We start from the raw sequence: 27,344 nt of genomic DNA, 5'->3' as shown, positions 1-27,344 counted from the left end.
GGGACAAAAAACTCCCTGGATCCATTGGTTTTGCGAGATGTATCTCACAGATGGATGGGGTGCAGGAGTACATGGGTAAAGGCGGCTTACTAGGCATCCAGTCCAGTGCCTTGATTTGGAGTCTAGTCAACCCAACTGTAAATGGTCACTTGGCTATTTGGGCTGGGAGTCACAGGTATCCAGATAGGATGTTAGACTCATCATTCCCTTGTGTGTTGTTGGCTGCAAGGTCTGATGTGCCTTAACCATGTGAGCCAATGGTTCAGGTGGCCCTTGGACCTCTAGGTTTATTGGCCTACTTACTCAATGGCAAAAATAGGAATAAGACTTGGCTCAATGTCCTTTGGGTCTCTGATGACTCTAGCAAGGCACTCCCTTAGGCCAGGACAAGAGATGTCACAGTTTGGCATAGGTTCCCTTAATGCATTAGGGTTATATCAAAATGATACTAGCTGACAGTCTAACCCTTCAAAATCTCTGGTCCTTTGCATCAGTTTAAGTGTACGTTGCATCAGATCTCATGGTCCAGGTCTTCAAAGGTGACCGATTTCGACAGGACGTATGTACCTATACACCTTGGAGGATCTGGGCTCCGTTTGTTTGCAGTTTGGCCTGACCTTAGAAGTTTTGCTGTTTCAGGGTCTCTGTTCCTCTAGTTTTCTTTTACCCTAAAACAGTGCCTTTTGCTACACATTTATAAAAATCCTCTTTCCTGCCTCCCTTCATGCCCCAGAATATAATATCCTGAGTCAACGAAGCTCCAAGTTCCTGTAAAAAATATTGACCCTTGGCTGGATGTGTAGAGCAGTGTAAAGAAGAAACATCTTAGGAAAATGCTATTAAGAGAGTAAAAAGTGTTAAACATAAGAAAGGAAAGGAGATGAGTGATCCCAACGTCCTGGTGTGAAGGGTCTCTTATGAAGCCATGGGAAGGAGAAGCCACAGACAGACAGACAGACAGACAGACAGTCCTGCTAATTTCCTTGCAGGGCCATTTCGTCTTCTTCTTTTACCACGGGCAGAGAGTTGAGAGGTCTGGACTGGATATGGCCAGAGAGAGTCGGGAGGCTTTCAGTAGAGCCTAGGGCACAGAAGCAGGAGAAATAAGTGAGAGGAAAGGAGAGGGTAAGAGTATCACAGTGAGAGAGATGGGCCTGACCAGTCTAAATCAGCAGACCATGCAAAGGTAATTTGAAATATTCACAACTGACTTGCTCCCTGGCATCTGGCCCCATGAATGGAAACACAAGTCTGATCCTCACCTTGCTTAAATGTACTGACTTCAACCCACCTGCTCTGGTTCATATCACTGGAGGATCTTTCTCCATTGACCTGCAACCAGCTAGGCTGATTTGCACCAGCAGAGCATCAGTCCCTTTCATCTCATGGGCAGTGTTTGCTGCTTCAAGCGTTAGCATGCGAGTGCAGAGTGCAAAGCACAAGAGCTTTGCAAAGGGCACCAGAGAGCTAGATCTACTGGTAAAACCCACTGGAGGGGCTGGCCTTTTGTGTCCCTGCAAGCAAAGTAGCCCCAGGAGAGGAGACGGGTACCTCCAGGGATCTCGGTCAGCTCATCGAGCGGTGGCACGGTATCCAGTTTATCTGCATACGTCTTGGCGGCTTTCCGTTGCATGTACCTCGCCTCAATCTCCTTCCTGGTCCGGGGGATCCGACACTTGAAGATACAGCACAAGGTTATGACTGGCGAGAAGAGAAAGAGAGAAGGGAGTTGGGCTTTGTTCAGTGTTTTGTGCGTGCCACCAGGTTAACATCAAAGCAGAAAGGAGATGTCTAAGATGGGAACTCATGAACTTCAGGGGATGGGAACTCACAGACTGCAGGGGAACCCATCTGTCTTCCCCAACCCTTTGCCACCATACTGCCTGAGCATGGTGCAGATCTTACTCTCCCAGCCTCCCTGACATGGTCACTGACATGCCACTCCGTTAGGAGACGAGATTAAGTGACTTCCACAAAGGTAGCAAGAGAACCAGGAACTGACCCCAAATCCCCTGCATCTCACATCCCCCTACATTGAATCGTGATGAGTTAAAGAGCTGGCCCCTTGGTTTAGGATTTGTCCCTCCTGTCTAGGCCTGTGTGTGACTCCTAAATATCTGACTATGCCTGAAAATACAGGAATCTCCATTCTTGGTCAGAATGATGATCCACCCAGTCCAGTATTGCCTATCCTGCTCAGAGAGAGGATAAGAAAGCACTGAAGTGGGTCATTATAGAATAACTTCCCTGCATGGACCTAACTTTGCTTATGTCCAGAAGCCACCAGGTTGCCTCTCTTCGACCCATCTGAGTTTCCTTTCCCCCATCCTCGCTAACGCAACTCTGGATATTCATGTTATCACAACAAAGGTTCAACTCTGTTTGAATCCTAAATCAGTTCCACCTTGTGGCCTCTATTCCAGCTTGTGGCAATGAGTTTTTATAAAATCATAGAAAATGAGGATGGGAAGGGATGTCAGGAGGTCACATCTAGTCCAACCTCCTGCTCAAAGCAGGACCAGCCCCAACTACATCATCCCAGCCAAGGCTTTGTTTAGTCAGGTCTTAAAAATCTCCAAGGATGGAGAGCCCACAACCTTTCTGGGTGACCTGTTCCAGTGCTTTACTACTCCTCATGAGAAAGCTTTTCCAGCTATCTAACCTCAACATCCCTCGCTGCAACTTGAGTTGTGTGGGCTCAGCGTGCATCAGTGGATTGCCTGGGATCAGTTGTAAGCAATTCATGTGAGTGGGTTATCTCCTTGTATCACAAGAACATGGGATATCAGCATGTGCTCAACTTTCTCTACCCCTTTGCAGTGGAGAAACAGGCCCATGATGCTAACACTGAAGAAGGAAGGAGTGCAGATCTATTCTCGTCCCTTTAAACTGCATGAGGTTTCTTACTTATGGGAGACAACATTCAGCTTAATACCCAGGACCTCACTTGCACCTGACTTCAGGTCTCAAACTAAGATGCAAGTCTTTTTAGAAAGTGGTCAAAAGACTGAAATAGTCAAGCTCAATTAGTTTACTAGTAGAGATTACCCAGGCAGTTAGAGAGACCTAGACAAATTGGAGGATCAGATCAAAAGAAATCTCCTGAGGTTCAATAAGGACTAGTGCAAAGCCCTGCATTTAGGATGGAACAATCCCATGCACCGCGACAGACTGAGGACCAACTAGTTAAGCAACAGCTCTGCAGAAAAGGACCTGTCACTGGGAGTGACAGTGGACAAAAGCTGAATAAGACCTAGCAACGTGCCCTTGTTGCCAAGGAGGCTAATGGCATCTTGGGCTGCAATGGTAGGAGCGTTGCCAGCAGATCAAGGGCAGTGATTCTTTCCCTCTTTTTGGCATGGGTGAGGCCACAACTGGAGTCCTATGTCCAGTTTTGGGTCCCCACTACAGAAAGGATGTGGACAAATTGGAGAGAGTTCAGTGGAGAGCAATGAATATAGTTTGGGGGCCTGAGGGACATGATTTGTAAGGAGAGGCTGAGGGAACTGGGCTGATTTAGTCTGGAGAAGAGAAGACCGAGAGGGATTGAACAGCAGCCTTCACCTCCCTGCAGGGGGTTGCAAAGAGGATGGAGCTGGGCTGGTCTTAGTGGGGGCAGATGACAGAACAAGGAGCAATGGGCTCAAGCTGCAGCAAGGCAAGTGGAGGTTGGATATTAGGAAGAATTTTCTCACGAGTAGGGCGGTGAAGCACTGGGACAGGTTACCCGGAGAGGTGGTGGACTCTCCATCCTTGTAGGTTTTGAAGACCCAGGTAGACAAAGCCCTGGCTTACATGATGTATTTGGGGCTGGTCCTGTTTTGAGCAGGGGGTCGGACTAGACAGGATCCCTTCCAACTCTCATTTTCTGGGATTCTGGGAATCTAATCAAACAGCAAGATACAATTACATTTCAGTGAGTCAAAATAATATGCCTGCTGCTCCAGCTGTGGGATGCAGGCAGCTCATCCCAATTTTAAAGACCATCATTTATACCTCTCTGGTTTACAACTTACTGAGCACATTCTTTTACCACCTCAGGCGTCATGCTTGTTTTGGGGGGGTTTATTTTCCTTTATCTTACCGTGTTTCACATTCGAAGAATTAGCAAATCCCAAGGATATACTCTCCCAGTTTCTCCCTAGCTCACCCAGTACAGTTTTCGCTAAGAAAGTAATAAATTCTGTCTCTCTGCTATGTCCTTTGGAGCCTGCAGCAATCCAACAGTTAAGACATTTTCCTCATAGAGCTTAACACAAGTACAAAACATTCTGGGAATACAGCTTGTGCTCATACCATTTCAAATAAGTACAAAGAAAACTTTCATATTTATGAGTATATATAAATACTTAAAATGAATACTTGAGAATATATAATGCCGATTAACATATATATATATATATATATATATACACACACACACATATAAAATATATATACACACACACACATATGTAGAGAGAGAGAGAGTCACTGATCTATATACATATTATGCATATGGATATATACTCATTTTAACCACTGTTCAATTGACTCCAGCGTTGCTTTTACATATTCATATATTCATAATATAAATTCCTTCCTTATGTGTGCATGCACAGGCACACACACAAATGATTAGTGGTATAGGACACATGGCTTTATGGGGAAAGGCTGAAAGAACCAGGATTATTTAGTCTGGAGATGACAAGACTGAGGGAGGGGGATTTGGGAATAGTCTTTAAATGCCTGAAGGGGAGTTTTTCGGAGGATGGGGATGGAGTATTTTCTGTGAATGGTGAGGACAGGACAAGGCACAATGGTCTTAAATTACAGCCAGGGAAATCAAAGAGGCTGTGGCATGTCCATCCTTGGTCATTTTTAAAAGATCAGGTTAGACAAGCACTTGGCTGGGATGGTTTCATCAGGGACGGTCCTGCCTTGAGCAGGGGGCTGGACTAAATGACCTTGCAAGGACCCTTCCAGCTCTACTTCCCTGTGCTTCTAAATCAAGCATTGGCTAGCAGCCACACAACCGGGTGCTGGTGTTTGGAGGCCATGGATGCAAGGCCTCCTACTTCTGCGACAGGTTTCAGGCTTTTTATGAGCTGGCATTGTGGGAAAGGTAGCTGGGTTGAAGTATAGTCTAGATCCACCAAGGGAAGAGCCTGCCTGCCATGCCAAGCCAAAGCCTGGCTCTCCAAAACACTCACTTTGCTGTTGTCAAGTGTTTGTAGGCTTGCCCAGAACCACCTTCATCATGATTGGGCTGAGCAGCTTTGAGCCGAACCCAACTCTAAGTCCAATTGGGCTTCTTCAGTTAGACCAGTGGTTCTTACCCTTTTTTAGACCGAAGGCCCCCTTTGGAAAATGCCAGCTCTTCTTGTTCTCCAGGATTGTGGCTTTCCTCCCTCCATATGAGCAGCCAGTTTGTAACCTGCTGCATGAGAGAACCATTATAGTAATGCCTGCCTGAGTCTGCAGAGAGCCTAAAGCCTTAGCTCTGAGAGGTGCCAGGTGCCCCTTTCAGCACCAAGGAGCATAAAACCAGATGTTCACTGAAGGTAACTGAAATGTCAGCATTGCCTCATTTCTTTGCTGGGCAAAGCATGTGAGACAGGACAGAAACACAGTAGAAAGAGCTTCATAATGCCATAGGAGCTGTTCTAGCCATCATCTTTGTCCTGACTTCTGCCAAATAACACCTTATAAATAATAGGTGTCTTCCACTTATTAATAAATAATAGGTGTTGATGCAAAGAAAAGGTGGAGATGTTGACACGACTGTCAACATCTCCACCTTTTCTTTGCATCAACACTCTCCTAGTTTCTTTCCTATTTGATTTCTGAAAACCATTTTCTTCCCTTTCTTTCCCCAGTGAATCTGGGCTGAATGGAGACATCCATTCCTTGGGAGAGGGGAGGGAGAGCAAAAATAAAAACACATTACAGATTGCCTTTGATGTTTTCTTTCCACACAGATATCTCCAACTCTTAAAGCACTCCATTCCTTTTTATTGCTTCTGGATATTTGGAAGGTAATTTTTGATCCTTCAGGAAATGTATAGTTAAATGTAGGGCAAAAAGCCCCAGGTATTACCAGCAAACAAACTTCAAAAGAGTTAAAATTATGCTTAAATTTTCCTTTCCTTATCAAACCCAAAAGCAGTTTTAACTTGGGAAATGATGAGGGGCACGCTCATGTTTACTAATTTCTCGGTGTGTCTACACATGAGCATTTACTGTACAGTAACTAAAATTACTGTGCAGTACTGGGACACATCTACACATGCATGCCCATACTGCACAGTAAATATAGCAACTTATGTCAACTTGAGTGTAAATTTGATACCTGCATCATGCAGGTATCAAACTTATGCCTGATTAGTTACTGCAGCGTAATGCACATCTACATGCCTTACCGTGCAGTAGTAGCACTGTGTGCATGGACTGACTTGGGACTAACTTTAGTCCCAAGTCAGTCCACACAGCATTAATTTATCTTAATGCCTGCATATGTCGATGCTGGCCTATTTCTGCTTACTGTGCAGTAATTTACTGGGCAGTAAACTTAATCTGGTGTAAATGCACGTGTAGACACGCCTTGTGATTCTTTAACTTTTTATTATCTCTAAGTCCTCGGAGATGATAAACTATATTTTAAATGGCAAGGGACCCTGAAATACTAGCCTATGAACAAGACTGCCTGAAATGGAAGATACTAAGAGCTGGAACCTCAAAAGCATTGAGATATTTCATTATCATTAGCATCACTTAGGAGTATAAATACCTTTATGTGGATCTGAGCATATGCATCCTCGAAGTTCACACTTAATCTCTCTCTCTGTCTCTTTGTCTCTCTTTCTCTCTGTCTCTCTCTCTCTCTCTCTGTCTCTCTCGCTCTCTCACACACACACACACACCTATACCCACACAAACACACAATGGCACATGGCAAAAACTCCCAAGTGACATGTCTTAAGCTATCACATTCTCCTCTTTCAAGTCTCTCTCCTCAAAACCCACTTCTTCTGTAATGCATGCCAGAGACTGCAACCTGATGAAGGAGAGGCCAATGGGAGGTTGTGATCAATGCCCTGCCTAACAAAGGATCACACACATTCATTTTCTCTTATTCTGTGCCCTATTTTTTGGCTCCTGTACTAGCAAAATAATATCTTCTAGATTTTAAGCACATTAGGGAAGGGACAACCATTGATACTACAAAGCAGGGGTGATCAACCTCTGGCCCATGAGCCAGCTCCGACCAGCGAGGCGAGGCCATGTCATCTAGCCTGTGGGTCTCTTCATAGGTCCGAAATTTGGCAGTGGGGCAATGGTGGCAGCATTAACTGAAGCTCCTCCACTCCCAGATCTCTGGACCTATGGGGAGCCTTGCAGACTAGATGATGTGGTGCTGTGTGCTAGATCATACAGGTATGGGGTGGAGCTGGTGCGTGGGGTTGGGTCAGCAGCACACAGTCGGATCCAGCATGTGGGATCGAGGTGATGAGGGGCTGGATCCAGTGCATGAGATTGTGTCATGTGTGGCGTCAGGCCAATGCACGTGGCCAGGCCACTACACTGGATTGCACCTATGGACAAACCCTGCACGCTGGATCCAGCTCATGGACTGGCCCAGTACCATTGATGTGGCTCACAGGACCAGAAGGTCAAGCACTATTTCTATAAAGGAATCAGTGCATTACTGACTGTTGGAAGAAGTCAGGTGGGGATACAGAAGCAGGAAGGTGAATCGAGCCATGGAAAGTAGATTTAGGTTGGATATCCAGAAAAAGACTTCTTCACTCACAGAGCAGCGAGGCAATGGAATAGACACTGAAGGAAGTTGTGGACTCTCCATCACTGGAGGTGTTCAAGAAGAGGTTGGACAACCACTGGTCAGGGATGCTCTAGGCGGAGTGATAGCTGTGTTCTTCTATGGGTATGTCCCACGCTTCTGGGGTTTGCTGGTTGCTTACTCCCCTACTATAAGCTACATGTATCAGGGTGTTTTTAAGGCTTCCTCAGAAACATTGGGTGTTGGCTGCAGCCAAGGCTGGGGATTTTGGCTGGGCTGTGCCAGTGCTCATGCTAGGATGTAAAGCCAGAGTTTACTGGCTAGAGGGTCTTGCCCCTCCATGCAGGGTTAGACCGATCTCCATATTTGCAGTCTAGCAAGAATTTTACCTCATGGTCAGATTGGTGTAGACTTTTTGGGTGGTTGCCTTCTATAGCGAGAGGTTGGCCCTCTACCTGGGATCTCTTGAGTGTATCATAACAACTTTTGGTAGAAGCAGGACATTGGCTGCCATGGCCCCTGTGCTTTACCTGTGGCAGGTTCCAGTGTTATGTCATGTATTGTGTCAGGGTTGATGGTAGTTTTACAAAGAGGTTACACAATGGATCTGTATGGGAAGGTTTGGATAGGGCTGATTCTGCCTTCGGCAGGTGGCTGAACTAGATGACCTCTGGAGCTCCCTTCCAGCTCAACTTCTCTATGATGCTATGAGTTTGTTTGTTTTGTTGCCTGACCATTAAAAAAAGACAAGGGAAGAAAACTTATGGTAATTTTAAATTGACCTCAAATGACCCGTCTTTGACATTTTCAGCAGCTCAGGGAAAAACCAAACAAAAACCAACACTTTGGCTCAAACCAAGCTTCCTCCCAAAAAGTTGTGCAATGGATCTGAGCTTTTTAAAGGTATTATTTTTAAAACTGATGTTTGGAAGGGTGATTTTGAAATCAGTTGCAAACCCTGCTGGGCATGTCAACACCCCAGCAAGGATACGTTCCAAGAGGATGCTATCGAGCACGTGCCCTCCAGCACAATTGTTCCACACCCACAAGGCAGACAAGGCTCTTTGGGTAGGTAGATATAATATCTTTTATTAGACCAATTAAATCATTGGAAAATTATTCTTTGCAAGCTTTCAGGCATCAACATCCTTCCTCTGGTATCATATCTACCCAAAGATATCACATTTACCCAAAGAACCTTGTCTGCCTATGTCCTTAGACCAACACAGCTACAACCAACATCCACACCCACAATGCACTGGCAAGACTGCCCAGTGCCATCCTTTTGTGGCCACTTTTGAGACTTGGTATCTACTGTGATTGAGTACAGCCCTTGGGGGCAGCCCCAGAGAAGCTTCCTCTTCAGAAAGCTTCTGGGTTCTGGACCCCCATTCGGGTTCTGATCCAGCATCTACCTCTGTGCTTCGAGCTCTTGCATTTGTACCCTGAGTCTTGCAAAAGCATTATTTTTCTCCTTCAAAACTCCAGTTCCTGGAGACAGGTGATTATATGAGAATCCATTTCATTTAAGAGGCATTTAATCATTATACTTGTAGCAAAAGCCTTGAAAACACAAACCACTGACGGTTCAATGACTACACGGCAAATAAAAACAAGTGAATATAAGTCTCATAGATGTTGGGGTCGGAAAAGACCTTAGCAGATCGAGTCCGACCCCCTGCCCAGGGCAGGAAGAGCGCTGGGGTCATGTGACCCCAGCCAGGTGCATGTCCGGTCTCCTCTTGAAGACCCCCAGGATAGGGGAGCGTACAGGATGTTGAATTACTGCCTCGGCTCTATTCTCCTTCCCCCGTTCACCAGTTGAGCTTGTCACTTGCAATGAATTTATTTCTGATTTACCAGGGTGTAACTGAGAAGAGAATCCAATCCATTAGGAATAAAGAATGACAGAAAGCCAGCTTCCCATCTCTCATTCAGCAGCCAGGATATGAATGGAAACTGAGCTGCTGCATAGCTTCAGTGAACATGACTGAAATACTCATATATGGGTCTGTCCCCTCTCGGCGCTGTAATTGCGCAGTCAGTCAATGGAGCATTTAATTAACATTGATAGCAAACCAGGCTTTGCGCAGTGTGAATTAGGGAACTGTTCCATTGTTAATAATGCCAGCAATTAATGCAGATTTATTCAATTAGCAAGTTATCAGCAGCAATCTTACGTAAATGCCATTTGAGAGGCCCGGGTATTGCATTCACAGAAATGTGTGTATGAACTACCTGGTTCATGACAGCTGCTTAAAGCACTTTTATGGTCTTCACTGTCATAATATCAGTACAGCTTACTATCTTGTTACAGTGAACAGGTAGCTCTACTTTAGAGGTAGGAACTGAGATACAGAGGGAGCAAGGGACCGACTTATAAAGGGATTGAGGCACTTAACAATGTAGCCAGACACCAAGAGGGATTTTAATGGAGTCCCCAAATCCCACTGGTTGCTTTGTCTTTAGGCATCTAAAAAAAATCTCGCCTTATGTGATGTAAGTTCATATAGGGAAGACCGTGTCAGAGCTGAGAATAGAGCCCAGGGCTGCCTACATGCAGACTACCAGACAGTTTCACACTGGGCTTGTCTTATTCTGGGATCCTGGAGAAGTACAAAGGCATTGTCCCACTCTAAGGACCTGTGAAGTATCCAAAATGACACTTTTTGGGGTGGCTGTGGCCACTAATTCCAATGAATTGCTATTCAAGCTGCATGGGTAAATGACTATCAAAGCCCAGGATCAGACCCAGGATAAACCCAAGAAAGGGGGATGGGTATCTGTCTAGAATGGGTGAGGAACAGTGTAGCCTGCATTCATAGAAGGGGTTGGACTAGTTGGCTTCCAACCCCAAGAGTCTCTCATTTTGTAAGCCATTGGTGTGTGCTGCTTGTTTGGTACCAGAAATTTGTCTTGGGCTTTGTTTGCTGCCTTATCCATATACATGTAGGTCCACACATTTCTCACTGCAAAGCGTCTTTTCCAGTGAATCATTTTTGTAGCTCTTTCCTTCACTCTCTCTAGTTGTTCAACACCTTTAAAAAAATGTGGACACCGGAGCTGTGTTGGCCTCACCAACACCACTGCAGAGGTAAAACTAACCTTCCTTCTTCTCCGTGCCATGAGCTGCATTGGCCTCACCAACACCACTGAAGAGGTAAAATGAACCTTCCTTCTTCTCCTTGCCATTCGCGTGCTCAATAGTCAAAGATCACGTTAGCCCATCCATGCCACAGCTTCCTTCTGGGAGCTCGCAGTGAGTTGCTTGCCCATTGCAACTCTTACATCCCTTCAGAGTTATTTTGTCTGTAATCTTATAGGTACAGCCAGCATTTTTTGTTCACTGACATGTGGCTCTGAATGTATTGAATTATAGAGAAACAGGGCTGGCTGGGGTCTCCAGAGGTCATCTAGTGCAGCACTGAGTCCATTTGTCTAGTCTAGTCCCATGGGTTGAGACCCAAAAGTGGGTCGCAAGAATATATGAAAGGGTTGCGAAAAAAAAACTTTAAAAATGGATCAACAAACTTTAAAAATGAATTCTCCTTTAAAATGGGAAACTGTGGTTTTTCCTTTGCAGGCTGGTAGAGTTCTAGCCTGCAAGGAGCTGCTTGCTTGGAGCCCCCTCATGCCCCATACACCCCACTCCCCCACCCCACTGGGGCCTGGGAGCAGCAGGTTGGGAGTGAAGGGCACTGGGTCAAGACTGCCCACTGATGTTTAAAAAGGGGTTCTTATACAAAAAAGTTTAAGAACCACTGGTCTAGTCTACCCTCCCGCTCTAGGCAGGAATACCTCTTCTAAACCAGCTCATCCAAGAGTCTGTCTAATCTGCTCTTCAAAACATCCAAGGATGGAGGTTCCCCAGTTCCAGTGCCCAGCCACCCTTAGAGCCACAAAGCTCTTCTTAATATCCAACCTAAGTTGCACTTTAAGCTGGTTACTCCTGTGGCCGTGGGGAACAGTCTGTCACTCTCCTCTGTATAACTACCCTTCATGTGCTGGAAATCAAATCTGGCTGAACCTACATTTCTTTTTGTTGGAAAGCAGTCTCGGCCCTTCTGATGAGCGTCCCATTTTCCTCATTGTTTATCCCCATGCCAGTCTTTTCATCAGCCGGAAAGTTCATTGGTAGTGATTTCATCCTGACACCCTGGTCACCAATGAAAATACTGAATCGGATATTTCATCAGAACGGACACTTCCCTGGGAAAAAGATTAGGTACATGCAAGGGAACTTGTAGATTGGGAGATGCTTCTGAGCTTTGAGGGTATGCCACAGTGACCATAAAGGGCACATCTACATGAGACACTTTACGGCACATTAGCCTAAATTTAAGGTCTATTAGGGCATGCATGCACATGTGCGTGCCCTTAATGTGCCTTAAAAATGGTGATGTGGGCTAATCATGCCTAAATGCAGGTATCAAAGTGCGCCTAAATGTAGGTATCAAGTTTAGGTGCAAATAGTTAAAGTGCATTAACGCACACGTAAATGTGTTAAAGCACATTAACTCTGTGTGTGTGGACTGACGTGGGACCACCTTTAGTCCACATTAAGGACTAACTTTATTCCCACACACAATGGTAATGCATTGTAACGCCTGCACATGTAGACGCCAGGCTAAACCCGTTTAATGCAGATTAAATTTAGGTGCTCTTACATGCACATATAGACACACCCAAAAACTCTGAAAGATTTTCTCTTCAAAATTTGGAAACCTGGTTGCATACCAACCAACCCTCTCAAGCATTTTCCAGGCAGCGTCATGCTGCATCTATAAAGAGATAGAGGTAATCATACAACCATAGAGATGTAGGGCCTTCAGAGCTCATCTAGTCCAACCCCCTGCCTGAGGCAGAAATATCCCTATCTAAGCCATCCCAGACAAATCCTTAACCTAAAACCCAGTAAAACTACCGTCAGCCCTGACACAACACAAGACATCACATCCAAACCTGTTTTAGGTAAGGACCACAGTGGTTAACATCCTGCTTTTGTATCAGGTTGCTAACATATGCTCCAGACATGCCCCTGCCATGATCCTACTTGCAACATCATATGAACACAACTGTATTGTTTCTGGTTTCTGGGTGGCTACCCCCCGAATTGCAAACAATACAGCTCCATTCAGGTAGTACCGCCACTGAGCTGACTGGCCATGCTTTACAGAGTGATGTAGGCAGCTATATTATGAGCCAGGTCCTGAGGCTGGTAGCAGACCGAGGGTCTTTGAATTTTGGGCTGGGTTCTGGATGTGGGTACCCCAATGTTGGCCATGGTTATTAGCATCTTTAGAATTTGGTCTTACAGCTCAATCACAGGCCTCCACTAGCCACGAAGCACACCCATTTGAACATATATAATGTCCCATCCAGTAGCAGGTAGAAACAAATCAACCACGTGCCATTCTGTCTGGCACGTTCAGATGAATATTTCCCACCCACTGCAGATGAAGTTTCATGGAGCGACGCTTCTTCTCTGCTGCTGCTGCAGAAGCATTTGCAGATAGAAAGCCTCTGTTAAGAGCCCCCTTGTAAAACACCCTCCAGCCATTCCCCATTCTCCACGGCTCGCTGAAAGCCTGCCCATTAGCAGAAACATCTGGCCAGTTTTGTGGCCAAAGCATAATGCTTATGTAATGGGGTAAATCTTGTGCTTAGCATTTATACTTCAACACCGGCAGGTACATAAAACCCATCATGCTTCAAATGAAGCATTCTGCCTGGAATAAATGGCCGAAGCAGTTTAATTTGAATAGCTTTGTCAGTGCCAGGGAAAAAATAACCGATGCCTATGGATAGATTTGCTCAGTTACACCAGTGCTTCTTAGCCTTGTCAGACTCAAGACCCCTCATCAGACTCCAACTCCCCTTATTAGACTCAAGACATCTCTCGGAAAATGCCAGCTGTCAGTTTTCACTTGTTTCTTGACGACAGAAAAATATTAGAGCAATTCTTGCAAAGAACTCAGCAAGCCCATAACAGGGCAGAATAGCCTTGACACTCTGGATTCCTATCTGAAATCTCTGGGTTTATCTTGTGACTGATATGCAGGTGTCTGCACCCATTGCTAATATCGTGTGGCACCCCACGGCACCCTTAAAAGGATCTCAGGACACTTTGTGATGGGAACAGTGACTTACAGAAACCCAGGCCCCCTGTTTTGCACACCATTGCAACCCTCGGTGAGTTTAGTGGAATGAGACTTAGCTTACAGAGGCAGAAAACATTGCATGTCTGTGTGAGATCTGCATTATTTGTGTGATTCCCAACCTCTGCTGAATAGACTAAACTTGATACTTTTGCCTTTAGGGGCTGACACTGTATGGCTATGGTTGCCAACAATCCTATATCAACTACTAGTTACAACCTCCGCAGTATACATCAGACCCTCATTTCATGGTCAGCTGAGCTGATCTCCTCCAAGTCCAATAATCACCATGAAAACCTCAATGCTTGCTAACACCGTGTCTGAAGGGCATAGCAAAGGTAACAGCCCTGGAAACCAGGCAGAAGCTGGTGAAACTGGTTGCTTTGCCAGTGCCCCAGAGGCCAGCTTTGCCTGGGGAAGCATTCAAGGCTTGGTAGTTAAGAGATGGTTGTTCCTTGCCTGTGGTCGCCACACTGGTTCACTGGGCCACTGCTTTCCCTTCACTCCTCCAGGGATTTTGCTGGCTTTGAGGTATGATCTTTTCCTATCTGCAGTCAACATCTCTCACTTTGCAGAGCTTTGCAATGCAGTCCAAGCCCATGAGGCATGAATAGCTTCATATCGTGACACACACTGTCAATTTAGGACCCCAGAATACCCCATGTGTAACCTGGAGGGCATCCTTGACTTCACCCAACGCAGAGGCAGTGTGGTTTAGGGGACAGTGTACTGGACTGGTGCTTATGAGACATGGGTTCAATCTCTCATCTAGCCTGCAGGGTGATTTTAGGCAACTAATTTTATTGCCCCAGCCTGAATTTCCCCATCTGTAAAACAAGGAGTGCAATGATACAGGACCATTGGAGTGAGAATCAAAAAGTGATCAGGGCTTGTTGAGGACGGGGGGTGCAGAAGAAGGGGAGTGGGAGAATAGAGCCACAGACATAGCCCAAGCCAATCACTTATGCATGTATGAAGTCATTATAAGTGAATTAAAGAGACTAAAGTTAATATAAGCATCCACGATTCTACTAGGTCCATGCATCCCAAATACGACAAGGAGAATGAGACAGATCTGTTTGGTAACGCTCACTGAGATTTGCTGATGAAAAATGCAAACTTCGAGTTAGGCAGACAAGGTTCTTTGGGTGAATCTGGTATCTTTTATTAGACCAACTTAAATAGTTGGAAAAAAAAACATGTAGCAAGCTTTGGGGTCTGCCTATGTCCTTAGACCAACACGGCTACAACCTACACCCCTGTAGCTTAGAGTTCAGCATTATTATCAAACCCGCTGACAGGTTGGCCTTGGCTTTCCTGAGTGGGCCAAGTCCCACTCAGGAAAACCAGCCAGACCGACTGGATAAGGGAAACCTGGGTTGGATCTCCACTACCTCCCAGCTAATCTCTCCTACAAACTCCATGTGATCCATTGTCCCCTTATCTTCCCCACCCTCCCCAGAGGGACTGCCAGGTCCATCCAATGCAGTTATCATTGGTAGGCACTGGGGCAGGGCTGGGGCCTCCTTTGTTGTGAACCAACAGGCTGTGAACTGATCAAAAGTGATTATGTGAAGTTGGCTGCTGTCTTGGCTAGGATTTAAAAGCTATGATCTTGTTAGAGTATTCAGACTAGCCAGGCTTCATTACCATGTCTGAAAGTACACAAGGCAGGGCAGACTTTCACCATCTGCTAAGCAGATCAAGTTAAAAGCCAGGGGAGAGCCTGTTATGTGCAGTATATGCCATATATTATCTATCTATCTATCTATCTATCTATCTATCTATCTATCTATCTATCTATCTATCCTTATCAATATATAATAAAATATCGTGTCTATATATATGTGTGTGTATCATGTTTGTATATATGTGACATTCATATACACACACACATATATATAGACACAATATTTTATTGTATGTGTGTATAAGTGTGTGTATATATATGTAGACAAGGTCCTTAAACCAACACGGCTACAACCTACACCCCGGTATATATATATGTGTGTGTGTGTGTGTGTGTGTGTGTGTATATATATATATATGTGTGTGTATATGATCTTTTATAGGCAGACAAGGTTTCTTGGGTGAATTTGATATCTTTTATTAGACCAACCCAATGATCTTTTATTTCATTCTTTCTTTTCATATCTATCTATCTATCTATCTATCTATCTATCCTTATCAATATATAATAAAATATTGTGTCTATATATATGTGTGTGTATCATGTTTGTATATATGTGACATTCATATACACACACACACATATGTGTGTATAAGTGTGTGTATATATATGTAGACAAGGTCCTTAGACCAACACGGCTACAGCCTACACCCCTGTATATATAGGTGTGTGTGTATATATGTGTGTATATATATATATATATATATACATATATATATATATATATATATATGTGTGTGTGTGTGTGTGTGTGTGTGATCTTTTATTTCATTCTTTCTTTTCATATCTATCTATCTATCTATCCTTATCAATATATAATAAAATATCATGTCTATATATGTGTGTATCATGTTAGCATATATGTGACATTCATATACATGTAGATCCTCTTTTATTTCATTTTTTTATGATCTTATATTTCATTCTTTCTTTTCAGACGTGGCTCCCCATAGAAACTATGAAAACTGTCTCTTACAAGACACGGATCAAAACATTTTAATAGGAATGACAATTTACCAAATTGCTTAATGCTTCCTCTTTGAAATTGGCTTAACACTGAAATGAATAAGACTCATATAACCACAGACAGAGCCAGTAATGTATTTTTGAGAGTTTATGGCTCTGTCAGTGAAATCCAGAGGATGATCATTGCAGCTGAGAGGACCGCATATACCCAGGACACCTTTCCTTTCGAGGAGCATTACAGTCAGGGAAGATTGATTGAAACAGTGGCAAAAGGTAGACGCGGAGGTCCATCTCCTCCCCTGTTCTGTCCCTGGCAGGGACCAGCCCCAGGTGCTTCAGAGGAGAGTGTAAGACTCCTACAGTAGCAGAGGGAAAATCATCTGCTCCCTACATCCTGCTCTCTAATTGTTGTCTGGAGCTCTGAGGAGCAATGCTCATTATCCCTTTCCACATGTTTGTTCCCATTAACCTTGTTAGCTAAATTAAATAAATTGCAATGTCCGTAGCATTGGCTGAGATGCTGTCTGCAGTATAATAAAGGCACTTTGAAGTTTTGGGTTGCTGGTTTTTGTTTTTTTTTACAGTAAGCCTGGCATGCGATAAGACTGCAGTTCTGGGATCCAGACTGAGCACTGCAGTTGCATTTGCCATCCAAGGCTGCCACCTGCCTGAGATTTTAAAGAGTGCAGGTTAGAAACCATAATGCTTAAAAGCAAACACCTGATGAAACAGGTGTGGCTGTCGAGCCAATGGGAGCTGGGGCAGGACTCTGATCAGATAGCCTCCCAAAGCCTTGGGAAAGATGCTCCTCCTCTGGGTGGGATAGAGAAGCCTAGTACAATTTCCTTCTGGCTAATAGCTGATGGTGCTTTTGAAACCAAGCCAAGAGCACAAGTCAATTGGTGAACCTAGACGGAAAGGCCCTCCTTGAGCCAATACTCCAGCTGAAAGCAGCATACAAGGTTGATCTGGACTGAGGCCAGGAGCCAAAAGGCAGACCCTGGAGCAGAGCTGTGCACGTCCGCTCGGAGGTGGGACGCCTCTGCTCCCAACCTGGGGAACCATCAGTGTATCTGGAGGATGGACTCCAGAGGAGAGAGGCACCTTGCAGGAGCCAGAGGGGTGAAGCTGGTGAGGGCTGATTCTCTAAATTCTGGGTTTTTGCAGTGTTACTACTTTTCTAAGCTATCTTGCACTGGCTGACATCACTTTGCTCCTTGGGGATAAGCGCTACTCTGCAGACTTTCTCTCTCACTTTCACAGAATCAGTCAAGTCCCTTACTTCAGTGAAAAATCAGTAGATGCATTTAAAACATCCCTTTTCTCTTTGCAACTGAACCCCCTCCTCCAGTTCTTTGGCTTCCGTTGATTTATTATTTGGCTGTTGAGTTGGGACAGAGCTTTATCCAGAGCTGCAGACCAGTAAATAAATGCCTCTGCCATAATGTTCCTGCCCTGCGAAAATAAACCGTCCGTTGCACTGACAAACCGTTTGGTTTTGCTGGGTGATGAGTGGCTGTGTCTGTGTGTGTTTGAATTTGAGTAGCCATGGCTCAGTGATCTATGAATCAAAAATGGCCTAATGCCCCAGAGAGATTTGAGGCTTTGCTTTCAGTGGGACTTATGTACTTCAGTACTTCTAAGGAGCTGAGCTTTAGCCCTCATTACTTGTGAGAGATTCCCTTACTTGACTGGGTTTGATTCTTGCCTCCACTATTGCTACACGGTCACCAAAAACTCATTGATTGCTCCATTACACTTAAATTCTGCACCTTGGTGCATGTGCATTTGTTAGATGCAACTGGCAGTTCTTGGGACTTTATTCTGAGTTGTCTTTTCCTTTCTGATGCTGAAATCCTGCACTTTGGTGCACATGCACTTGTTAGATGCACCTGGCAGTTCTTGGGATTTTTAGCTTGAGTCTTTTTTTCTATTTGGTGTGTTTTTTCCTCAATGCTTCAGCTCCTCCAGTCATGGGATTATGAGAAATTCAGCATCTTTCCCTTTTTTTAAAGAAAAAGGAAGGAGGCATTCAGTGCTTCAGGCTTGCTTGAACCAAGCTTGCAACCCTTAACAGAAGGGCTGTTTAAAATCTTAAGTACACACGTACTATCTTTGAAATGCATTGTCTTAGTTTTTTATTTGAAACCCAGGATTTTTGGCAGCGTGACTCTTTTGACTTTTGGTTTCTTTGAACTTTGTTTGATGTCTGGGGTGAATGACTGTGTTAATTGGATAAGAACAATGAAGGTGGGTGTATAGCATCAGCAGAGATGTGGTGGGTGAAATCACAGCTTGGTCAGGAAATAGGTGGGGGAAGGAGAAAGGGAGGAGACTTGGATATACTTGCTTTGATGTTCAGGAACAATGAGGCAGGCTCCTTGAATGTCTCTGGGTGATGATCAAAGAAGAAAAGGAGTAGGGGCCATATTGTGATAGGGATCTGGTATTGAACACCTAATCAGAGGCAGGACAGGTTGTTGCTGAGATCTTGGCCCAGATGTCTATTAGAAAAGAGAAGTGTTCAAGTTCTTAGGCTGTGTTGGGACAACTTCTTCTTCCAGAAGACAGAGGTAACTTCTGGGGGAGCAGCTCTTCTCTCTGTCTTTTATTTTGAATAGTTGTCTGAGTAGACAGTGCATTAGTTTGAAACGAGGCAGAAGGCAGGGAAATGTGGCAGCTGGTGAGTAATGGAAGGAATGAGAGCAACAGAAGAAGGCCATTGAGTTGCAATTAAATAGACTTTGACAATCTAAGGGATCTGGTAGGTGGAGTCTCATGGGAGGATCATTCAGCTCCATCCTCTTTGCAACCCTCTGCAGGGAGGTGAAGGCTGCTATTCAATCCCCACCTCTGTCTTCTCTTCTGCCGACTCAATAAGTCCAGTTCCCTCAGCTCCTCCTTGCAAGCCATGTGCATGCCTCCTCGCACCTCATTGGCCATGCATAGGGGGTGCACATGGGTGCACGTGCACCCCCTGAGATCGGCCATGCACCCCCTGGAAGTGCCAGCTGTGAAACTGGAAGTGCACATCCAGTTTTGCTGCTGGCTCGGCGATTGGCTGCTGCCCCCCCTGCTCCATTGGTGATCTGGTGCCCCCTCCATACTCTGGGGGGGGGGGGGCACCAGTTGCCCATGCCCAGCCCCCAAACCATTTTCATTACCCTCCACTGGTCTGTCTCCAATTTGTCCACATCCTTTCTGTAGTGGGGGCCCAAAACTGGACACAGGACTCCAGATGTGCCCTCCCCAGTGCTGAACAGAGGGGAAAAATCACTGCCTTCAATCTATTGGCGACGCTTCTACCAGTGCAGCCCAGTATGCCAGTAGCCTTCTTGATACCAAGGGCACAGTGCTGACTCATGTCCATCTTCTTGTCCACTGTCACCCCCAGGTCTTTTTCTGCAGAGCTGCTGCCCAGCCCGTCAGCCCCAGCCTGCACCGGTGCATGGGATTGCTGGACTTTGCACTTGTCCTTGTTGAACTTCATGAGCATGTGTAGGTCTTATTTGCTCTTTCCCCCATTAAATAACAGATGATGTAGGGAAACCCCAAGTCTTCAGTGCTTCCTTTGTGTATAGTCTGTGCATAAAAAGGTGACCAGGTACTTAATTTTCACTGGGGCTAAGGATCATGGACTGAAATGGAGTAAGATCAGGCTAAGGACTAGTTAGATCAGCTGGTTGTGTTCAAGCTAGTGAGGCGTGATAAAAGTCATCTAGATTGCTTCAGGTAGTTTGTAAGCAATCTGAACCATTAATGATTCTCTGAGTAGAAGACAGGGTGGATGGCAGAGGACTAAAGAAGGACTAACGTAATACTTATCTATTAAAAAAGAGGAATGAAGAGTCCTTGAGGAATTTATAGATCAGTCAGCTTAACTGATACTTTATTCCACTATCTTTACCAGTATTTGCCTATCAATCTGTAAACGTTTTGAGAACAAGGAGGTGATTAAAAAAAAAAAAGCCAACATGGGTCTGTCAAGAACCAGTCATGTTCAATCTAGTCTAGATACCTGCCTTGGCAGGATAACAGGCCTATTGGATAAGAATGAACCAGTAGATACAATTCATCCTTACTCTAGAAAGTCATGTGAGACAGGTAGCTTGTGAAATAGGCTTTTGATGCTAAGGAAATGTGGTCTAGATGAAATCGCCATATAGTGATTGAAAAACTGCTTTCAAAGAGTACGATTAAGGGTTTGCTGTCAAAGGAGGAGGGTGCCTTAAGTGTGGCCCAGAGAGGGTGTTTCATGTGCTTGCAAACTCTCCTGACCCCAGTCTAGAATAAGCTATTTAAAAAACAAAATTAAAACTACTTAGTTATTACCATGTAAGCTGTTTCTCCACTGAGAGTGTTGTCTACCAATGAAACTACAACTAGCAAAGTCTTTGAATGAAGGCCCTGTCTACTTTTCAAATCTCAAACTTTCCCCAAAGGGATATGCATAGATTGAGGAATATGGGACACAAAGCCATCAAAGAGGATAAGGGAAGGTCGGGACACCTAAAGCCATCCAAGAGGTTATGAGCCAAGTCCAAGGGAAGGTCGGGACACCTAAAGCCATCCAAGAGGTTATGAGCCAAGTCCCGACTTTCCCTTGGACACCTAAAGCCATCCAAGAGGTTATGAGCCAAGTCCAAGGGAAAGTCGGGACACCTAAAGCCATCCAAGAGGTTATGAGCCATGTCCAAGGGAAGGTCGGGACACCTAAAGCCATCCAAGAGGTTAAGGGCCATGTCCAAGGGAAGGTCAAGGCCATTATGATGACCTAGTCTGGCTTCAGGCACAATGCAAACCTGGATTTCTCAAACTGTTTCCTTTCCAAATCCCATCCCAATCTACTGAAGACTAATTCAGTAATGCCAGAGGAAGAATCCCATCCCATTTTTGTTGACCCCAGTGGTGGTTTTCCCTCCAAGTCTGATGGGGTCAACAGGGGTTGGCAGGTAAGATGGTGCCAGGGTGGGCTAGGAGGGTAGAAAATGATAACTTACTGACTGATAGGACGAAGATGGCAAAGACTCCAACCACCTGCCAGAGGCGCATCCCCCAGAAAACCACCGTCTCTGAAGTGACAGGATCCGGCTTCTTTTTTGGAGGTTCTGTGGTGGCCTGGAGGTGGGGAGGGAAGAGAAGAAGAGTGGCGTGAGAATTGCAAACATCCCTGTAAGAAGAGCACAAACACCTAAGCTGCTGGACACAGGGCCATTCCCAGCTCTGGGGACTTGATTTACAAATAGGCTTAAAGCACCTCGGTGTGAAACTTAACCTTGGTGCTGGTGTCCAGGTGTTTAATTCAACTCCCCTAAGATGCTTTACATGTTGGCCACTGGCCGTGCCCAGAAGTGCTCACAACTTGACAGGGCTCCATAGCTCATGCCCACACTCTAGTAGGGCTCTCGCAGCATCCTTGTAGGTTTGGGAGCCCTAAAATACATCCAAAGAGCCCTGTCTGACCCCTTTAGTTAGCAATCTATTGTCTACTCGCTGCAGGAGGAGAAGACACTGGTTCTGATCCGCCTTATACCTGAAAGGACTTGACTACACGTCCCCTCCGTCCCCCTCCCATGCGAGTGTTGCACCCACTAGATTAGAAAGTTAATGCCCTCCTCTTTCTGACGCCGTAACCTTGAGTTCTTTGCAGAGCGATGCATCTTCAACAAGATGGGTAGAGGCTGATTCCCGCTTACTATGAGCTGGCATAGCCCTGGGCAATGTAGGTTTAAATCCTTTCAGGCTGACGGAAGTGTATAACCCAGGTCTTTCGCTTCCTAGGCCAGTGTTCAAATCACCAGGCTATTATGCCAAAGGCCTGCCTTGCTACCACCTCCTCCAACCTTATCTTCAAGGGAAGTGGAGGAAACGGCTTTCTGAGGGTCCTGATCCTGGCGCTGCATGTGAAGTTTGTTCACCCTAATGGATCATAAGGCTCGGGGGACTTGGGCAGAGAAGCACCTGGCTCCCCATCCAACTTCAGCATGAGCCAAGTCCTGAGCTGCTCTAGATGGTGCAATTCTGGACAGTCCCCAGAGTCCCCTGTCTTTGCATCCAGGGTTTGGAGAGAGTTAAGCAGGCAATAATACTGTATTCAGGAACCTCGGTTCCACTCAAGTGCTTTCTTTGTTCCCATCCAAAGTGACCTCTGTGGTGTTGCTAAGAAGTTAGTTGAGGGACTTGTATAGGGATAAGTGTGCCTCAGGCAGGGGGTGGGACTGGATGACCTCTCAAGATCCCTTCCCATCCTATTTCTCTATGATTCAGTGCCCCTGCCCAGGGTTGCAGAGGGACTGGCCACAGCTGGCCTTGAACTAGACCTCCAAAGACCATGGTTCAGAGCCCTGGGCAAAAAGCCATGTCTCTTATTTAGCAAGCTTCCCATACCTGAGCTGCTGGCCTAGCTTTCCTACCCAGCCAGATCGCTGCAGGAAGAAAACCCATCATTAAACCATGTAGCAAATGTGGGAGAAAACTGGTGGCCCGCATACATTTTTAGGGGGATCAGATACAAGAGGAACCATTCCACTGCAGATGCAGACACCATGCCCACGTGTGCGTGCCCTCACATTTCTTTGCACATTCATCCACTCACTCCTTTTTTGACTTCCCTACCTTTTTTGAAGCCATCAAGAGCAATGGAGGAGCACCATCTGGTGGCCATATTAAAAAGCTCTATGGAAATGCATTTTATACGAAAGCACGGGGGGAGCACGTTACTTGTAATACGGATATGAATTTTCATTTCTACCTAGGAGAACTTTTCCAATCTCTGCTCTCTCCTATGCCTGATGAAGGGTGAACATGCCTGAAAGCTTGCAAATAAATAAAATAATTTGTTTGCAAATATCTGGTTGGTCTAATAAAAGTGTCACTTCTTCCACAAGTTTTGATTCCTTGTACTTGTAATACAGTATGCTATGCCTAATAGAGGATAAGGTGGTTGTTGGCAATCTTTTTGTGCTGAGTGTCTCTTTTGAAGTTTAGTAGGGAACTCTGGTTTCCAAATAATGATGTCAAAAACCATATGGATGAGGAGATCTGTTGGTACAGACTCTCCAGGCTGGGGCAAGTCCAGAGATCTCAGCTGGGAGAGATCTTGTTGGGAGAGGAGGAAGGTATGAATCCCCGAATGCTGTGGACAGGCTGTACACAACTGTTCTGGCACCGCAAAAATATGTGGTCGGGGGTGGGTTGTCCATCTCCCCTTACCAGCCCTCTATGAAAATTTTGTTACCAGACCTCTACCAGGTCTCTGGGCCCCAGTTCAGCCTAAATTGGAAAAAAACCCACCATTTCCATCAAGGGGAACTCTTAGGGCAGGACTGGATAGAGCCAAGCGGCGGTTGCAAGTTTGCCCCCGCTATGGCATGGACTTGAATTAACCAGCCAGCTTTTTTCTACTCATCTGGGGCTAAATTGAATGATTTGATGACACTTTCCACTTGTGAGGCTATTGAATTTGTCCTTTTTCCTGGGGCTTATGGAGGATGAAGCAACAAATCTGGACTTACAGCAATAATTATCGATCGCTGCTGTAGTTCCATAATTTGCTACTTCCATCTAACCCATCTGCCATTTCCCCACCCTTGATCTAACCCCATTGCAACACCCAGAGGAGGAGCAAGCTGAGATCAGGTGCCTGTTACCTCTCTAGACCCTGCACAAGCCTACAATGGAGCACACCGGTTTCTGTCTCAAATGACCTTATGGACTAGGTCTACACTGACCTAATGCTACTTTTGAAGAAGCAGCCAATAACCAACCCTACCCACCAGAGAAATACAGCAGTGGGGACACTTTGGGTTGCCTTATGACTGCTGCTCTGAGTGGGTCTTTGATCCATCTGGCTCCAAGGTTGGTTTCTACAGTGGTGGTTTTGAAGCACAAAGCTTCTGGAAATTGGATTAAACAGCACCCGTGACTATTGTGTCCAAAGTCAGTTGTCATATCTGCTGGGGCTGGTCTCACAATGGCAGAGGACACATCAAACACCCGCCCACCTAGTGATGGCCAACATTTAGGACATGCTGGTTTCTGTAGCTAATGACACACAAGGGAATGCTGTTGCCATCATCCCGTCCAGTTGCCTGACCAGGTACCCATTTACAGGCGGATCAAGTGGGGCGGCCTTTAGCATGAGTCCAAACTAAGGTTTAACTCAATAGTTTTCAACTTTTTCAGACTCGTGCCACCCCTCATTAGACTTGAGGCCCTCAGAAAATGTCAGTTCTTGGCTTTCACTCATTTTTTGACTACAGAAAAATGCTAGAGCAGTTCTTCTGTTGCAAAGCACTCAGACGGCCTACAACAAGTCAATGTGTTTTTTGACACTATGAATTCCTGTGAAATCTCTGGGTTTATCTTGTGACTTGTGTGTGCACTTAACAATGCTAACATTGTGTGGAACCCCTGTAGCACCCTTGAAAATTAGTTGATTTGTGCAGAGCATGTCCTACACTTGTATCGACTAGGATTATGGCTAAGGAAATATGGTCTGTCCACTCATTTTTCCTTTGCACACATGAAATCCCTGCAAGTAGACACAGTGGGCAGCTCAGCAGCAGCCTTGAGCATGGGGGGAAAGCTTTGGAGAAGAGTTGGGAGTACATTCAGTACTCTTCAAGTTATTCAGGGTTGCTCCCAAGCTGTCTGCCTTACCTAACTTTGGCTCTTTGGTGACTGAGAGGGTAAAGGCTTGTTTGCTCTGTGGCAGGTCCATTGTTGGCAGGGAGCGGGTATAGACATAGTCTTCACCACCTTGCTGCCTGGTGAGATCCTCTGCTTTGAGGAACCTCCCCATTCAATGCATGAGAGTTGGAGATAAGGAGTCACAAAAGCCAGGACGATGGGTCGGGAGCCAGCAGTCAGAAATAGTCAGCAGAGAGCATAGGCCAAAGCCCCATCCCTCAGAGACCCCTAGGCCCTTATCTCTGCTCAAGATTTTCATCCATGAACCTTTCCCTTTTAAGCTCAGTTATAAAGTCACATCGGTCTGCACATGCATGCGACAGGAGGAAAATAGCCCCTTAAAATAAGCAGTCAGTGCGCTTGCCCCGAAGGCATGAGCCCACTTTTCAAGCTGAATGCAGAGCAAGCGTTGGTACCCACATTTAGCAGACTGCCCTTCCTTCACCCCATTGAGTTTTCTGGGGCATGCTCCTGTTTGTGTGGATAATTAACTGGCAATTAGGGCAAGACCCCACATGAGCGTTGTGGGAATAATTACAGGAATGAGATGCTCAGGTATGAAGGTAAAGGGGATCCAACAAGTACCTTGAAACAAGTCTTGGCTCTTGCATTATGTGGTTGTGTTTTCAGCTGAAAATACCAAAGAGAGATATTTGTTTAAAAACAATGCCTTCTGGTGGACTGAGGTTTTGAATACATCAAGGTATCAGGCCCCTCTGGTTGTCTGGTGGATTTGCGATGTAGCAAGCTACTGCTGACTTGAGTGAGAGGGCTGGAAGTCTCCCTTGCAGCGCGGCAAGTTGTCTGGTTTACCCTGCTCCAAACCTGCTAGAATAGTTGCTAACAGGTTAGAGCATACCCCGACAAACCTAGGGCCTGGTCTGACCTGGCTGACTCCAAAAATAGATATTAAAGACTGAGTTTCTCGGAAAGTCCTAAGTGCACCGTATTCAGTTCCCTCCCCGGTGCCCTCTTCTCAGCTCGCAGAACTAGCGTTGAACCCAGCTGTAACAGATGCCCGGGAGGAGAAGTCGAGCTGGAGCCATGCTCCAATTACACGACTCTTTGGGCGACAGAAACCATATTTCAGTCATTTTATTGTCTAATGAGGATGTTCAGATCAGGATGCTTCTACCTAGAACGAGACTCTATTAGAATCCATCGGGGAGGGGATAGGATTTCAGTCTGCGTCCATCTCTTCGGAGACATGTCGGGCACTGAGGCTGGTGGATGTATGGCCAGTCCTACTTTTCACTTGGATGCTGTGACGGATGCTGCCTTGTATGTGACCTATTGGGGTCAACACCAGGGAACCCCTCGAGCTAAAATCACAAGTGGCTGCAACTTGAGCCAAGAACCTTACGGATGGCGTGTTACAGAGACTATAGCAAATGAAGCAAAAAAGGAGGGAGGTGAATATAGGACACGAACTCACGAGTGAGTCACACTGGGAGATTAGTGGTTTTCAACCTGTGGTCTGCAGAGCCCTGGAGGTCCACAGACTATTCCCAGATTCACAGAAGTTTAGGGCTGGAAGGGACCTCATGAGATCATCAGGTCCAGCCCCCTCCTCTGATGTCTAAGGGTCTTGGGATGATTCATTAAAAGTATGCAAATACCCACACTTACAATTCAAAGGGGCCTGCACCTCCATTCAACATTTTGTAGGGGTCCTCAAATGAAAAAAGGTTGAAAACCATTGCTCTAGGCTCTTTTAATGCCCATGCTAAAGGACCTGCAGCAGTAAAAGAAAGCTTAAGATGCCTCTACAGACAGTCTGGACTTGTAGTAGATATGATATCTTTTATTAGACCAACAAGATTTTTTGCAAAAAAAAAAAAAAAAAAAATTATTTAATTGCAAGCTTTCAGGCACAAACCCCTTTAATCGGGCATTGGAGAAAAGATTGCAAAAGTTTTCCTGGGTAGAAATGAAAGTTCATTTGAACTGAAAGTTCATCTGCAGACAGTAGAGCTGGGAAGTCATTAGGAGTCCTACCAATTAGCCCATAATTTCTGACCTGGTTCTGGATTGGGGTTTGGGAAGGCCAGGGGGAGGA

General features: G+C 45.5%; 2 protein-coding genes across 2 annotated transcripts in view; one reads left to right on the top strand and one right to left on the bottom strand.

Annotated features, from left to right (window-relative positions):
• The window catches only part of TMIE (transmembrane inner ear), a 45,738-nt gene that overhangs the window by 5,815 nt on the left and 12,579 nt on the right, over positions 1–27,344 (bottom strand). The window contains exons 2-3 of the mRNA XM_059729250.1: positions 21,595–21,712; positions 1,552–1,701 (exon numbers count right to left, since the gene is read on the bottom strand). Coding sequence (XP_059585233.1) covers positions 1,552–1,701; positions 21,595–21,712 — 268 coding nt within the window. The remainder of the gene's footprint in view (positions 1–1,551; positions 1,702–21,594; positions 21,713–27,344) is intronic.
• Positions 17,416–27,344, top strand: part of ALS2CL (ALS2 C-terminal like) — a 91,356-nt gene continuing 81,427 nt past the window's right edge. The window contains exon 1 of the mRNA XM_019480710.2: positions 17,416–17,725. Within this exon, the coding sequence (XP_019336255.1) occupies positions 17,675–17,725 (51 nt within the window). The 5' untranslated portion in view covers positions 17,416–17,674. The remainder of the gene's footprint in view (positions 17,726–27,344) is intronic.

Source organism: Alligator mississippiensis, chromosome 5, assembly GCF_030867095.1.
Source record: "Alligator mississippiensis isolate rAllMis1 chromosome 5, rAllMis1, whole genome shotgun sequence".
Lineage (NCBI taxonomy): Eukaryota > Metazoa > Chordata > Crocodylia > Alligatoridae > Alligator > Alligator mississippiensis.
This window is presented reverse-complemented; position numbering and strand designations above follow the sequence as displayed.